The 12,002-nt window shown below is 45.4% G+C and overlaps 1 protein-coding gene across 4 annotated transcripts; it reads right to left on the reverse strand.

Moving 5' to 3' along the window:
- Positions 1-11,917, reverse strand: FKBPL (FKBP prolyl isomerase like). 4 transcript variants are annotated; one of them, XM_030195327.1, is made up of 2 exons: positions 11,811-11,917; positions 1-1,429 (listed from the first exon to the last, which is right to left on the reverse strand). In XM_030195327.1, the coding sequence occupies exon 2, from the start codon at positions 1,073-1,075 to the stop codon at positions 233-235; it is 843 nt and encodes a 280-aa protein (XP_030051187.1). In that variant the 5' UTR covers positions 1,076-1,429; positions 11,811-11,917; the 3' UTR covers positions 1-232. The 4 variants fall into 4 exon arrangements, with proteins under 4 accessions (XP_030051187.1, XP_030051188.1, XP_030051190.1 ...); XM_030195328.1 differs by lacking the exon at positions 11,811-11,917 and adding an exon at positions 11,250-11,795; XM_030195330.1 differs by lacking the exon at positions 11,811-11,917 and adding an exon at positions 9,767-9,800.
- Between the last annotated feature and the right edge of the window lie 85 nt (positions 11,918-12,002).

The following is a 12,002-nucleotide window of genomic DNA, read 5'->3' on the forward strand; positions in this document are numbered from 1 at the left end:
TTAATTTAAAGTGACATTTATTTAAACTCTGATCATACATTACATGGTAATTGAAACAGTGACTGGCACTGGTGTTGTTGATGTAAAGTCATACACTGTCCTGTCAATAATATAAAAACGAAATTCACATGTATTTAGGAGACGTGTTTCCTGATCAATGACAAGACAGGAAGATTACTTTTTTTTTAGGTGCTGGGAAAAAAAGCAATCCCTAAGAGTTACTGAAAGTGTTTCAGACAAAGAGTTTGCGCATCTTCTTGGCCATTTCAGTATCCTGCTCCCGAACTTTCTCTGTCAGACGCCTCAGCTCCTGCCGCGCTGCCGCATTCCCTGGCTCCAGCCGTAGCACCTCCTGCAGGTCCACACCTGCTTTCTCCAGCTCATTCAGGGCAGCGTGGGCTACAGCACGGCGGTACAGTGCCTTGATGGCGCGCGGCTCTCTCTCCAGCGCCTTGTCGCAGCTGCGGGCGGCATTCTCATACTGGCCTAGCCGCAGTTGACACGCCGCCAGGTTGGCGTGCAGGGCCATCTTGATTCGATCATATTCTTCTGCCATTTCCAGTGGGACAGCTGCGGCCAAGGAAACCAGGAAGCGCAGTGCCCGGCCATAGCGCCGTGCGGCTCCCCAAGCGTTGCCTTGGCGGAAGTTCTGGGTTCCTTGCTCCTTGTCACGCAGGGCCAGGTTCCACTTCTCCTCAAATGGCATTTCCCAGGAGTCCCGGACAGAGGTGAAGCCCGCCAAGCTGAGATTGAAACCGCAGCCGGAATTTTGTTGTGTGGGCGATACCTGGACACGGCATACCTCCCCATCCAGCATGGTCTCCAAGCACTGATCCAAAGCAGCATCCATGGGCACATCCCCCTCACCCAGCAGCAGCTCTGTCCACTGGCCAGTCAAGCATCGGAACAGCCTCTCCCCTGAAGATGCCCCACTCTCTTCTAGGTCCAGGCGAATATGGCACAGCGATCCATCTTTGGGTTTCTCCACCCCTGTGCCTTGCACCAGGATAGTTTTTGTAAAAGTGCCATCTGGACTGGCCCAGGGGCTCGAGCTGCTGGGGCAAAAGTTGCTCATTTTGAATTGGCTCAGTCTCCTACCTTGCGATTGGGCAGTTCGGTCTTAGTGAGAGGGCCTCTCCGGAAGGGATTTTTTGAGCATGGTAATGGTATGCAAAACACAAAGAGTTCTAGAACGTCCAACGCATGATTTTCCGACTCTGCATCTGGCTGCAGAAATGCCACCAAGCAACTCCTCAACCCTGGAGCCTACTGTAGAGCTAGAAATTCAACCATGTGGTTCTCCGACCTCGGATCCTTCCGCCGAAAAGTTCTCAAACCTCTGGTCACACAACTCAGCCCTAGATCCTTCCGTGGATGGCTCGGAGACTTCACCCGTTGTCTCACTGCAGGTCAGGAACCTCAGCTGCACCTGAGGGAAACCAAAAAGACATGAATTAATATGTGTTACATGGAAAATCCCTCCTAGAATGTACCAGGACAGTAAAGTGTAAAAATTCACCATGGTGGGAAACAGCAGAGAGTTGCATGGTGACAGAAATTTCACCCATCCCTAATGGAATCTAACCCATAACCAACCAAACCTGATAAGATCCATTCCACCCCCACAATTAATCTCCTCCATCCCCACCCACACGAGTCAACGCTATTATTTACTTGCTTGCAGCTCTCTGTTTCCTCCCGACCCCAACAGTCTCACTTATTATTTTGGATAGTATTTACTAATCAACCAATGAGTGTTCCAAGCCTCATTCTGGAGTCACCATAGATTTGGACTACACTCGCGCAGGAAACCCACGGCAACTTCTTCCATCCCCGCAGGAATCCCATGTAACTTCTTCCACCCACGAAGGATTCCCGCCATCCCCATGCAGCTATCTAAGCTAGAAAGTGGAAAACAACGAAGCAGATCAGCGATATATGTAAACAAACTTTATTAATAAAATAGCATATAGAGTATACTGCCCGACACAGGCCCGTGTTTCGCCCAGCAGGGCTGCGTCAGGGGCTGATAATGCAAGTTCAAGAATATCCAACAGGGAGGGTCCAAGGGTGTAAGACGGTCACTATATGTTGCCATCTGTCTAATTTAATATGGTCTGTGCTGGTTTTTTTTTAACTCTGAGCATGTGAGTTAATTTATCCCTTTTCTTCCCTGAGCATTAATTGTTACTGGAACACACATCTGTCACAAAGTATTTAAAGTAAGGATCACTGAGTAGCCCCTGACGCAGCCCAGCTGGGCGAAACACGGCCTGTGTCAGGCAGTATACTCTATATGCTATTTTATTATTAAAGCTTGTTTACATATACCACTGATCTGCTTCCTTGTTTTCCACCTTGGAATTTGCGGATCATTTGCCTTGCTGTTTTTTTGGGCGCTATCTAAGCTAGAGCAGGACAAGCTTTGAAACAAAAATAACCTCTAATTTATCACCTTAAAAAGGATAAAAGTCTGCTGAGTTTTACCGAATCCAATGGTTCTAGCTTTATCTCATGCATATTCATTATGGGTATCCTGAAAAGCTGGCTGTCTAGGTTTGTCTCGAGGACTGGGTTGAGAACCCCCTGTTCTAAAGTAAAGGCTAGGATTTGATTATTTGACCCGATTTTCCTCCTGTCCCCTTTGGTCCTAGCTCCGTTTAAACGAGGGCTGAGAACAGGTACCATATGCCTTCATTTAGAATTACCAGGTAGAAAATAAGGGAAAAATGTATCTCCTTCCAACTTCAGAGCAGTCTCAGCAGTGGTAGACCTCAGCCGGGCACCGTGCCCTCGGGCTGCTTCTGGATCTATGCAATTCTGGGCCTGAAATATAGCCACTAGGTGTCACTGTAGCATTATGACTAGGAATCAGGTTCCCTCCAGGGGGCTGAAGACGTAAGTGGAGAATTGAACCCTGGTCCCTCCTCATATGCATCAAATTATTTCCTTATTGATCCATCATTACTGGTTCCCTATTGCCCTTAGAACCAAATCATATCATATTATTTTAAACCTGTTAGTTTAGGAGGGTTTTGTCAGGCCTTTTTTCCTGCAGGTCTCAACCAAATACACTGAATCAGCACAGTTTCAGTAACCACATACAGTCTATTAAGTAATACAATTGGCATAGAATTTGACATGCTTTGTACAATTTTCTGTTGGGTCTCTTGTTGAGTTTAGTGCAATTAAAAAAAATGTTGAAATAAATATAAATTTAAAAAAATAAAAAAAGAAATCAGTCTAAAATTCTTACTCTCGCACACAAGGCTGTTTACACTAACATTTCACCTTATCTGTTGCCCTGATTACTCCTTATACCCCTATCCAAGGCCTTCACTCAACTCAAAGCATTTCCAGCTTTCCATCCCTTTGGTTTACAGCGCCCGCTTTGAATCGCTTTTTTTTTTGTACTGCTCCTGTTTTGTGGAACACCACGCCTGTCTCTCTACGTACAGAGCCTTCCCACCCAACATTTGAGATCAGATTTATTTATTTATTAATTGTGATACAAATTCAGGTTCACACAGGAGAGAAAGGTGGTCATCTCGGAGGAAGTGACATCACGGGAGCAATGGCGGCTTAAACGCTGAGCTCCTGTCTGCCCATAGCAAAAACGGAGTGATTCCCTACCGGTTTAGGAGGCGAAGGCACGATAATTTGACAGTGGCGAGCCTCTGATAGTGCAGACACGGGGAAAACGGCTGCGGTGCCCCGGAAACAGCAGATTGCGGATTCGTACTCCGCGCGACACGGGAGGGCGGCCAAAATATATAACCCGCAACAAGAAGGGACAGAGAGAGCTGCATCCGGTGGTCCTGCTCTGCGTAGGGGAAAAGAGTGCCGGAGTGTAGACCCTTCGCCGCGACAGAGCCATAGAAGATACGGAATCAAGCGCTGCAACGCCGAACCTCTCCCAATTCGCATACACGGGAACCGCGAGGCAAATCAATATGGCGGCCAGTGAGGAGGAAAATGCAGCAAGCGGGGAGCGAAGACGCAATCCCTCCATAGAGGATATGTTCCCGACGCCAGATCAGATAAATCAAGAGAAGGAATCCCTTCCAGAGATACGAACTCTGTTGAATGAAATTCGCTCTGATTTAAAAGCGATGCGAGCTGATCTAGCCAAGATGGGGGCAGATCTCAGAAGCGAAATTAAAGAACTTGAACACAGAGTAGAAGAAACAGAGACCCGGCTTGAGGAACAGGCAGAGACTATGGGGGCTTTGGACCGGAAAGTGAATGAGATAGACTTGGGGCATGAAGCAATAACCAACAAGATAGAAGACCTGGAGAACCGCAGCCGGTGGAATAATCTCCAGTTTCGGGGGCTACCGGAATCTCCCACCTACCAAGATAATGAGACAGTGGTCCAGCAGATAGTCTGTGCATTGGTGGCAACCCCCGAATCGCCCTTGGAGCCTGAGCAGGTACTATTGGACAGAGCCCATAGAGCCTTAGGGGCTCCAAAAAATAACCTCCCCAAAGATATTATCGCATGTTTTCGCGATTATAAGCTAAAAGAACGGGTCCTCCAGGCAGCGCGCCAAAAACAAGACTTCAAATGGGACACATATAAAGTGGAGATCTACCAAGATCTGGCGTCGGCTACACTGAAGAGAAGGGCAGACTTGAAACCGGTCACCAGGAGACTGAAGGAGATGGGGATTCGCTATAGATGGAGACACCCCTTTGCATTGATCTTCTATAAGGATGGGAGACAACATCAGGTGAAAACGATAGCGGAAGCTCGAGAACTGTTACCCAAGGATATGCCAGCGACAACACCTGCATGTACGGGAGAGATGCGGTCTCAGACGACCATGAGAAGCTACCCGAAGTGGCAGCGGGTAGGCCGCAAGCGCCTCCAACACCAGCAATCAGCTGGGCGCATCACTTGAACACAAGTGCCAGGGGTAACACCAAAGACTGGGTCTTTATGTGGCTGATATTGTTAGGTTTATGTTTCTGTTTGAGGGCATACAGCATTTAAGGGAAGGTGGGAACCTGGAGGGCCCACTCAAGTGAGGTGGGGGGGACAAAAAAAAAAATGTATGGGGAGAAAGAGGAGGGAAACGTTACAACTAAATAAGGAGCGGGTAGGGAATATAAAGTTGCAACATGTAATTGGAAATGGGCAAAGGGGGTCACCTCCTCTCTATAAAGCACCGTCTTTGAGATGAAGCGAGTGCTCTGGATTTGGGGAAGGGGGGGAGGGATGCTCAGAGGGGGGAGTGGGGGGATGCTGAACCAAAGGGGAGGAATACAGGATGGGGGGGGAAGGGAGGAGGGGAGACAAAATGTTATGATGTTACAAAATGGTGATGAATATGTTGAAGGTATATTATTACAAGTTGCAGGATGTTTAAATGTATAACACTAAATGTAAGAGGCCTCAATACAACACAGAAGCGTAGACAGGTATTTAGAAAGCTGGCCCGACAAAAGTCAGATGTAGTGTTCCTCCAGGAGACCCATCTGAGGAGGAACCACGAGCATCTGATGAAACATAAAGAGATTTCCCATTGTTCACTGTGCCTCCAACAGGGCTAATAAGAAAACGCAGGGAGTCCTGATAGCGCTCTCCGGATCCCTCCCATGGCAAATACACACAACAGTAAAAGATAAAATGGGACGATATATATTGATGACAGTGTCACTATATAATAAGCAATATACCTTGGTATGCATATATGCCCCTAATGTGGGACAGAGGGAGTTCTTAGATACAGTGGAAAAGGTGATAAAAGAGAATATACAAGGAGAATTGTTGGTGGGAGGAGACTTTAATCTCACGATAGACCCTAAATTGGATAATTCGGGAGGGAGGGTAGAATATGCTAAAACAGACAGAAAAGCCCTCCTAAGGTGGATGGCTCATTGGGACCTATCGGACCTATGGAGAGAGAGGCACGGGACAGAGAGAGATTATTCTTTTTTCTCCCCAAAACATAATACATACTCACGGATAGATTATTGGCTGGGAGGCAGAGGGCTACGAAATAACATTAAACTAGTGGAGATAGAACAATGTGGCTGGTCGGACCATTCGATGGTGATATTGGAGGTGACAGGAGGGATGGGAAAAGCAAGGAGGAAACTTTGGCGCTTAAATGAAGCAATCCTGATGGATCCCCAGAATGTCCTAGAAATAGAAAAACATATAAGAGAATATATACAGTTCAATGATAACGAAGAGGTTAAGCCGGCAAGTTTATGGGAGGGTCTGAAGGTAGTCATAAGGGGCCAACTTATAGCGATGCAGGCTCATATTAATAAGAAAAAAGCAGCGGCAGAAAATGGTCTCCGGAAACAAGTAGCAAAATTAGAGACCACCCATAAGAATGACCCAACAGATAGTAAAAAAAAGCAGAGGAAATACGCCAACTTAAAGCACAACTCAATGAATTACAATTGGCGGGTATAGCCGTACAATTAGAGCAAGTGCAGCAAGAGCACTACGAATTTGGAAACAAAGCAAGCAGACTACTGACCAGTAAACTTAAAAAACAGACACGGCGCAATTACATACATGGCATACACAAGCTTTCAGGGGAACTAACAACACAAACAGAGGAAACAGCAGAGGTGTTTTGGGATTTCTATAATCAGTTATATCAAGCAGAACAAGGCATAACAAGGGAGGAAATGGAACAATATTTACAGGATCTTGGTATGGTTAGAGTGACCAAGACAGAACAGGAGGCTTTATCAAAGGCTATAACTTTAGAAGAGATAGAAGAAGCAATAGTAGATTTACCAAACAACAAATCCCCTGGGCCAGATGGTTTCCCTTCCAGATTCTATAAAAGATTTGCAAAAGCTCTGGCTCCTGTGCTACTGAAGGTCATTACCTCTTTTGAGGAGGCACAAGAGCTACCATACTCATGGAGGATGGCTGAAGTGGCCATACTCCTAAAGCCAGGCAAAGATCCGCTCCAATGCGGCTCTTACCGACCAATATCTCTTCTGAACACGGACTATAAGATTTTTACCAAAATTATGGCACGCCGCCTCCAGGAGGTAATGCCACGATTGGTACATGAGGATCAGGCTGGCTTTATTATGGGGCGCCAAACACACGATAACCTTCGGACACTACTTCACATCATACAACAGGTACAGGATGAAAAAACACAGACAATAGTATTTTCGGTCGATGCTGAAAAAGCATTTGACCGTGTGGACTGGGAGTTTCTCTTTACTGTAGTGAGCCAGATAGGCATAGAGGGACGATTTATGACATGGCTGCGACTGCTATACATGAAACCGATGGCGGTACTAAAGATAAATGGGACACATACTAACACACTAGAGCTGCACAGAGGCACAAGACAAGGTTGTGCAATTTCCCCACTGCTATTTGCACTATCAATTGAACCCCTAGCTAGGATGATACGAGCGCACAAAGATATAAGAGGAGTGGTTCGTGGGCAGAGGGAACACAAAATAATGCTTTTTGCCGATGATGTCCTCCTGACATTAACACATCCACCACAATCAATACAGGAGGCAATGGAGGTGATGACCCGCTATGGGAATGTGTCAGGATTTAAAATTAATATAAATAAATCGGAGATATTAAATCTCACAGCGGCACCTAGGGAGATACAAGAGATAAAGGACAGATTTCTGTTTACACGGGCAAATAAGTCAATTCGCTATCTAGGGATACAGATCACCCCGGAAATAGAGGGACTATACCAAGCAAATTATCCCCCAAAAATCAAGGAACTCTTTGAGGAATTGGATAGGTGGGAAGGTCTCACTATCTCATGCCTGGGAAGAATTCATGCTATAAAAATGATACTTTTACCAAAGATATTATACCTGTTCCTGGCCATCCTGGTATCTATCCCGCAGAAGTTCTTCCAACAACTAAATAGGAAAATGTTCGCATACATCTGGAGGAAAAGACCTCCTAGGGTAAACAGGGCCATGATGTTTCAGATGCCAGTCGAAGGAGGGATGGGAGTACCAAATTTCTATTTGTACTATCAGGCAGTCCAATTAAGAATACTAGCAGAATGGACTCCCAGAAACAACAAAAAGTGGCTGCATTGGGAAAGGTCATGGGTGGGCACCCGCTTTATAGGAGATACATTATGGAGGCAGGGGACCGAAATTGTGTCTCTAGCTAAAAGGGTGCCAGTGGGGATTAGCCTCCTATGAGGATACGTGGCTCCGGATACGACAGAAAGTCTTTCCGGAGAGGAGATATTTTCTACAAATGGCTATATGTGGGGCTCCGGGATTTCCATTAGGAGAGACAGAGAACATATATAAAAGATGGGCCCGCAAGGGGCTATATATGCTAGGCCAATTATGGAATAATGGGGAAATCAAAGACTTTGACGAATTAAAAGAGGAGTACGATTTAGAGGACCGGGAAATGACGTTCTATCATAGCCTGCGGAACTTCATAAGAAGGCGGGCGGGAGAAGAACTGGAACTCGCAGAAACAGCATTGGAGAGGGCAATTAGAGGAGGAGGGGGCAAAGGGGGAGTGACAAGATTATATAGGGCACTATTAAAACTCTCCACCCCTCAAGACCACTATATCAGACGATGGGAGGGGGCCCTTCAACAAACATTTACAAGAGAGAGCTGGGTAAGAGGAATTAGATACCTATTGAGGACCTCCATTACTCAGTCAGTGGTCGAGAATGGTTATAAAATATGGTACTGGTGGTACTATACACCAGATAGACTACAAAAGATATACCCTAAGGTATCACCGAATTGCTGAAGGGAGTGCGGTCTCAGAGGCACATTTATGCATATATGGTGGGAATGTCCTAAGATACAGACATTTTGGACTCAGATTCGAGCAATGATATACCAAATTACAAAGACAGACTATCCTAATCAGGCGGAATATTGCCTTTTGCATTTCCGCCCGGGGAAATGTAAGACACATCAACATAAAATGGCTAGCCAGATCTTTGCAGCAGCCAAATTGACAGTGGCAAGGCCCAGGGCGTGGAAACAGATAGAGATGCCACAGATTCAAGCAGTAAAAATTAAACTTGATTATTTATATCAGATGTCGAAATTGACCGCACTGAGAAAAGGCCAATTACATAGGTTTCAACAAATTTGGCAACCATATGAACAGATGAGAGAAGTGTATAAATAATCATCACATTAAGTGGGGGGGGGGGGGGGGGAGGAATGGGTGAGGGACTGTTAAGAGTTTGTTCGCAAATTTTGTTATGGAAGAAGAGGTTACTAAGCTATATGTGTTGATAATTGCAAATCTGAATGGATGTAATTATTATGTTAAAATATAATAAAGAAATTTGGGGGAAAAAAAAAAAAAAAAGATGGTCATCTCCAGGGCAGAAGCCTCAGGAGCAACATCTGAAAATATTTCTGTATGGAAAGAGGAGGTAGATACATGGCCTGGCCTCCCAGTGATAAGAGTTCAAAAACATGCGACAGGTACTGAGCATCCTTAAATACAAAGAAGGGAATGTTGGAGATCAACTGGGGATTGTGACATCACACCAGAAGTAAACTGGACAGAGACAAGATGACACGGGCCTTACCAGTCATCAAATGCTTTGTGTCTAGGGCAGTGATGGGCAACCTTTTGAGCTTGGTGTGTCAAAATTCGCCAAAAAACCGAGCATAACTCGGGTGGTGTGTCACTTCGAGAAAAAAACCATAATTTCGCGATATTTATAGTTTAAATAACAAAAATGTATAATTGTAATATAAAACTGTATTTAATAAACCAAAAACTAATTATTTAACTTACCTACTTAGTGACTTCTTTGTTCATCTGTCAGTCGGTTTCTTTTGTTGGTCTTGATATTATTTAACTTGTGTGGGGTGCCATGAACTAAGATAAGTGAGGGGGAGGAGGAATTCTTTAACTAATCTGCCTATTAGTGACTTTTTTGTTGCTGAATTTCATTGGCTAAATCTTCAATTGAAGGTTGGTATTTTGTACACTTCAAGCCCAAGTAAGCGCTACTAACTTCATCTGTCAATCTGTTTCTTTTGTTGGTTTTGATATTATTTAACGCTGAGAATAAGGTTTCACAAAAGTACGTAGAGGGAAAAATTGTGAGTAAAGCCATTGCTATATTTTTCAGGGTGCTAAAAGTGTCTGGTAATCGGATCCAGGCACTCCAAATTTCCTGGTAACTCAGATATTCTCTTAATAATTGCATCTTTATTCTGCATATCGTGAAATAGAACTGGTGCACATCTTAGGAGAGTTTCTTTAATAAATTCTCCCTCACTGAGTGCTTTTCCATGCTGAGCTATGGAGTGAGCAATGCTCAAACTTGCAGATGTTAAATTTGTAGAACCTTTTACAAATTTAAGGATGGACTTAGATTGGCTCTTATAAAAGTGTAGCTGCCTGGAAATGTATTCCTTCCGTTCATCCTCACTTTTTTTCAAGAGCTGGGAATGATTAGTTTCAAAATGTCTATTTATATTCCACGTTCTGCTTACTACCGTTTCAGTACATAGAACGCAAAATGATTTGCCATTTTTTTCTATAATGCCATACATCTCGGTCCATGTCTCTTGAAAGGGTCGGCTACTGCTACTACCACTTCCTTTACTTAACCTTGGTTTTTTATTTTTTGAGTTCTCCATCAGGGGGGCAGAGACAGAAGATAGAATTATAGATAGCCTGTTAGCCCTAACTAGCCTAACTGACCACCTTATGTAAATTAAGATGGCTGCCGCTATTTCTAATGGCGGGAAACGGCACCCATAGCACATGCCCTCGCCTCTCCCAGCCTCCCCCTCACCTATCTCAGTAATGGTGGTCAATTACAAATCCACGACACCCCAGAACAGTAGATTGGATGATGGTTGCTGGTAATGGTGATCACAGGGCCCTCAGAGATGCGTCCCCCACGGCATTCCGCTGCTCTCTGCTCCGCCGGCCGGAAGTGAGGAGCCGGGGCAGAGGGAGCAGCAGGGAGGGAGCCAATAGGAGCGCACACGGCACACCCCCAGCGGGTAAACATGCACCGGGTGATTTCGCCGGGGGGGGGGAGGTCGCGCTGCACCGGGGGGGAGGGGGGCGCATCGGCGATCCGCCCCGGGTGTCAGCAAGGAACTCCGCTGCTTCTCTGTATGCGGCCACATGCGGCCGCGTGTCACTGAAAATGGCTACGCGTGTCATAGGTTCGCCATCAGGGGTCTAGGGTCTATGGATTTCTTTAATGTCACAGTCACGACAGCAAACGGCTCTCTTCCTTCTCTTCATGTCTCACCTCCACTCCTTGTTACGCATCCTGCCTCTCCACATTCCTCTCTGTGTCTGTGCTACAATGGCGTGTGAGGAGTAGTTTCTTGGGCTGCACAATGTATACATCACATATTTACAGTGTGTGTGAACACATATGTCACATACTGCCTGTAATCACACCTATCGCATGTTAACAGCACACACTGCTCTGTGTACAAACACAAATCGCATACTACGCTCAAAGAATGCCAACATGTATCACATGCCACAAGAACACAGTTCAATCATATGCCAAAAGGCACACCACATACAAACACACATATCATATGACACTGACACGTTGCATGAAAACAGATACATTACACACAGGAAACATGCAAATCACAAAGCACAGGCCCACAGTGCAAACATATTACACACTACACAAAGGAAACATGCGGATCACATATCAGAGAGGCCACACTGCAAACATATATTACACGCTGCACCAAGGAAACATGCGAATCACATAGCTCAGGGCCACACTGCAAACACATATTACCTGCTACGCACAACAAACATGTGAATCACATAGCACGACTATTACCTAAAGACATGCAGCGAACAATGAACATACAGCTCCCAGTCCCAAGTTGTCTACTTAAGCTCTTGTGTAAGCAACACTACTGTACTTGCACGTTATGGAAGCGCGCGTTGGTCACGTCTTCCGGCGTCACTTCCTTAGCGACAGTCTACCTTTCAAGGCTGTGTCCCACCTCCTTAGCAACCGGCTCTAGCA

The sequence above is a fragment of the Microcaecilia unicolor genome, chromosome 3 (genome assembly GCF_901765095.1).
Source record: "Microcaecilia unicolor chromosome 3, aMicUni1.1, whole genome shotgun sequence".
Lineage (NCBI taxonomy): Eukaryota > Metazoa > Chordata > Amphibia > Gymnophiona > Siphonopidae > Microcaecilia > Microcaecilia unicolor.

Excerpts from the sequence above, each read along its gene's own strand:
- FKBPL (XM_030195327.1), bottom strand. The coding sequence starts at position 1,075 with ATGAGCAACTTTTGCCCCAGCAGCTCGAGCCCCTGGGCCAGTCCAGAT.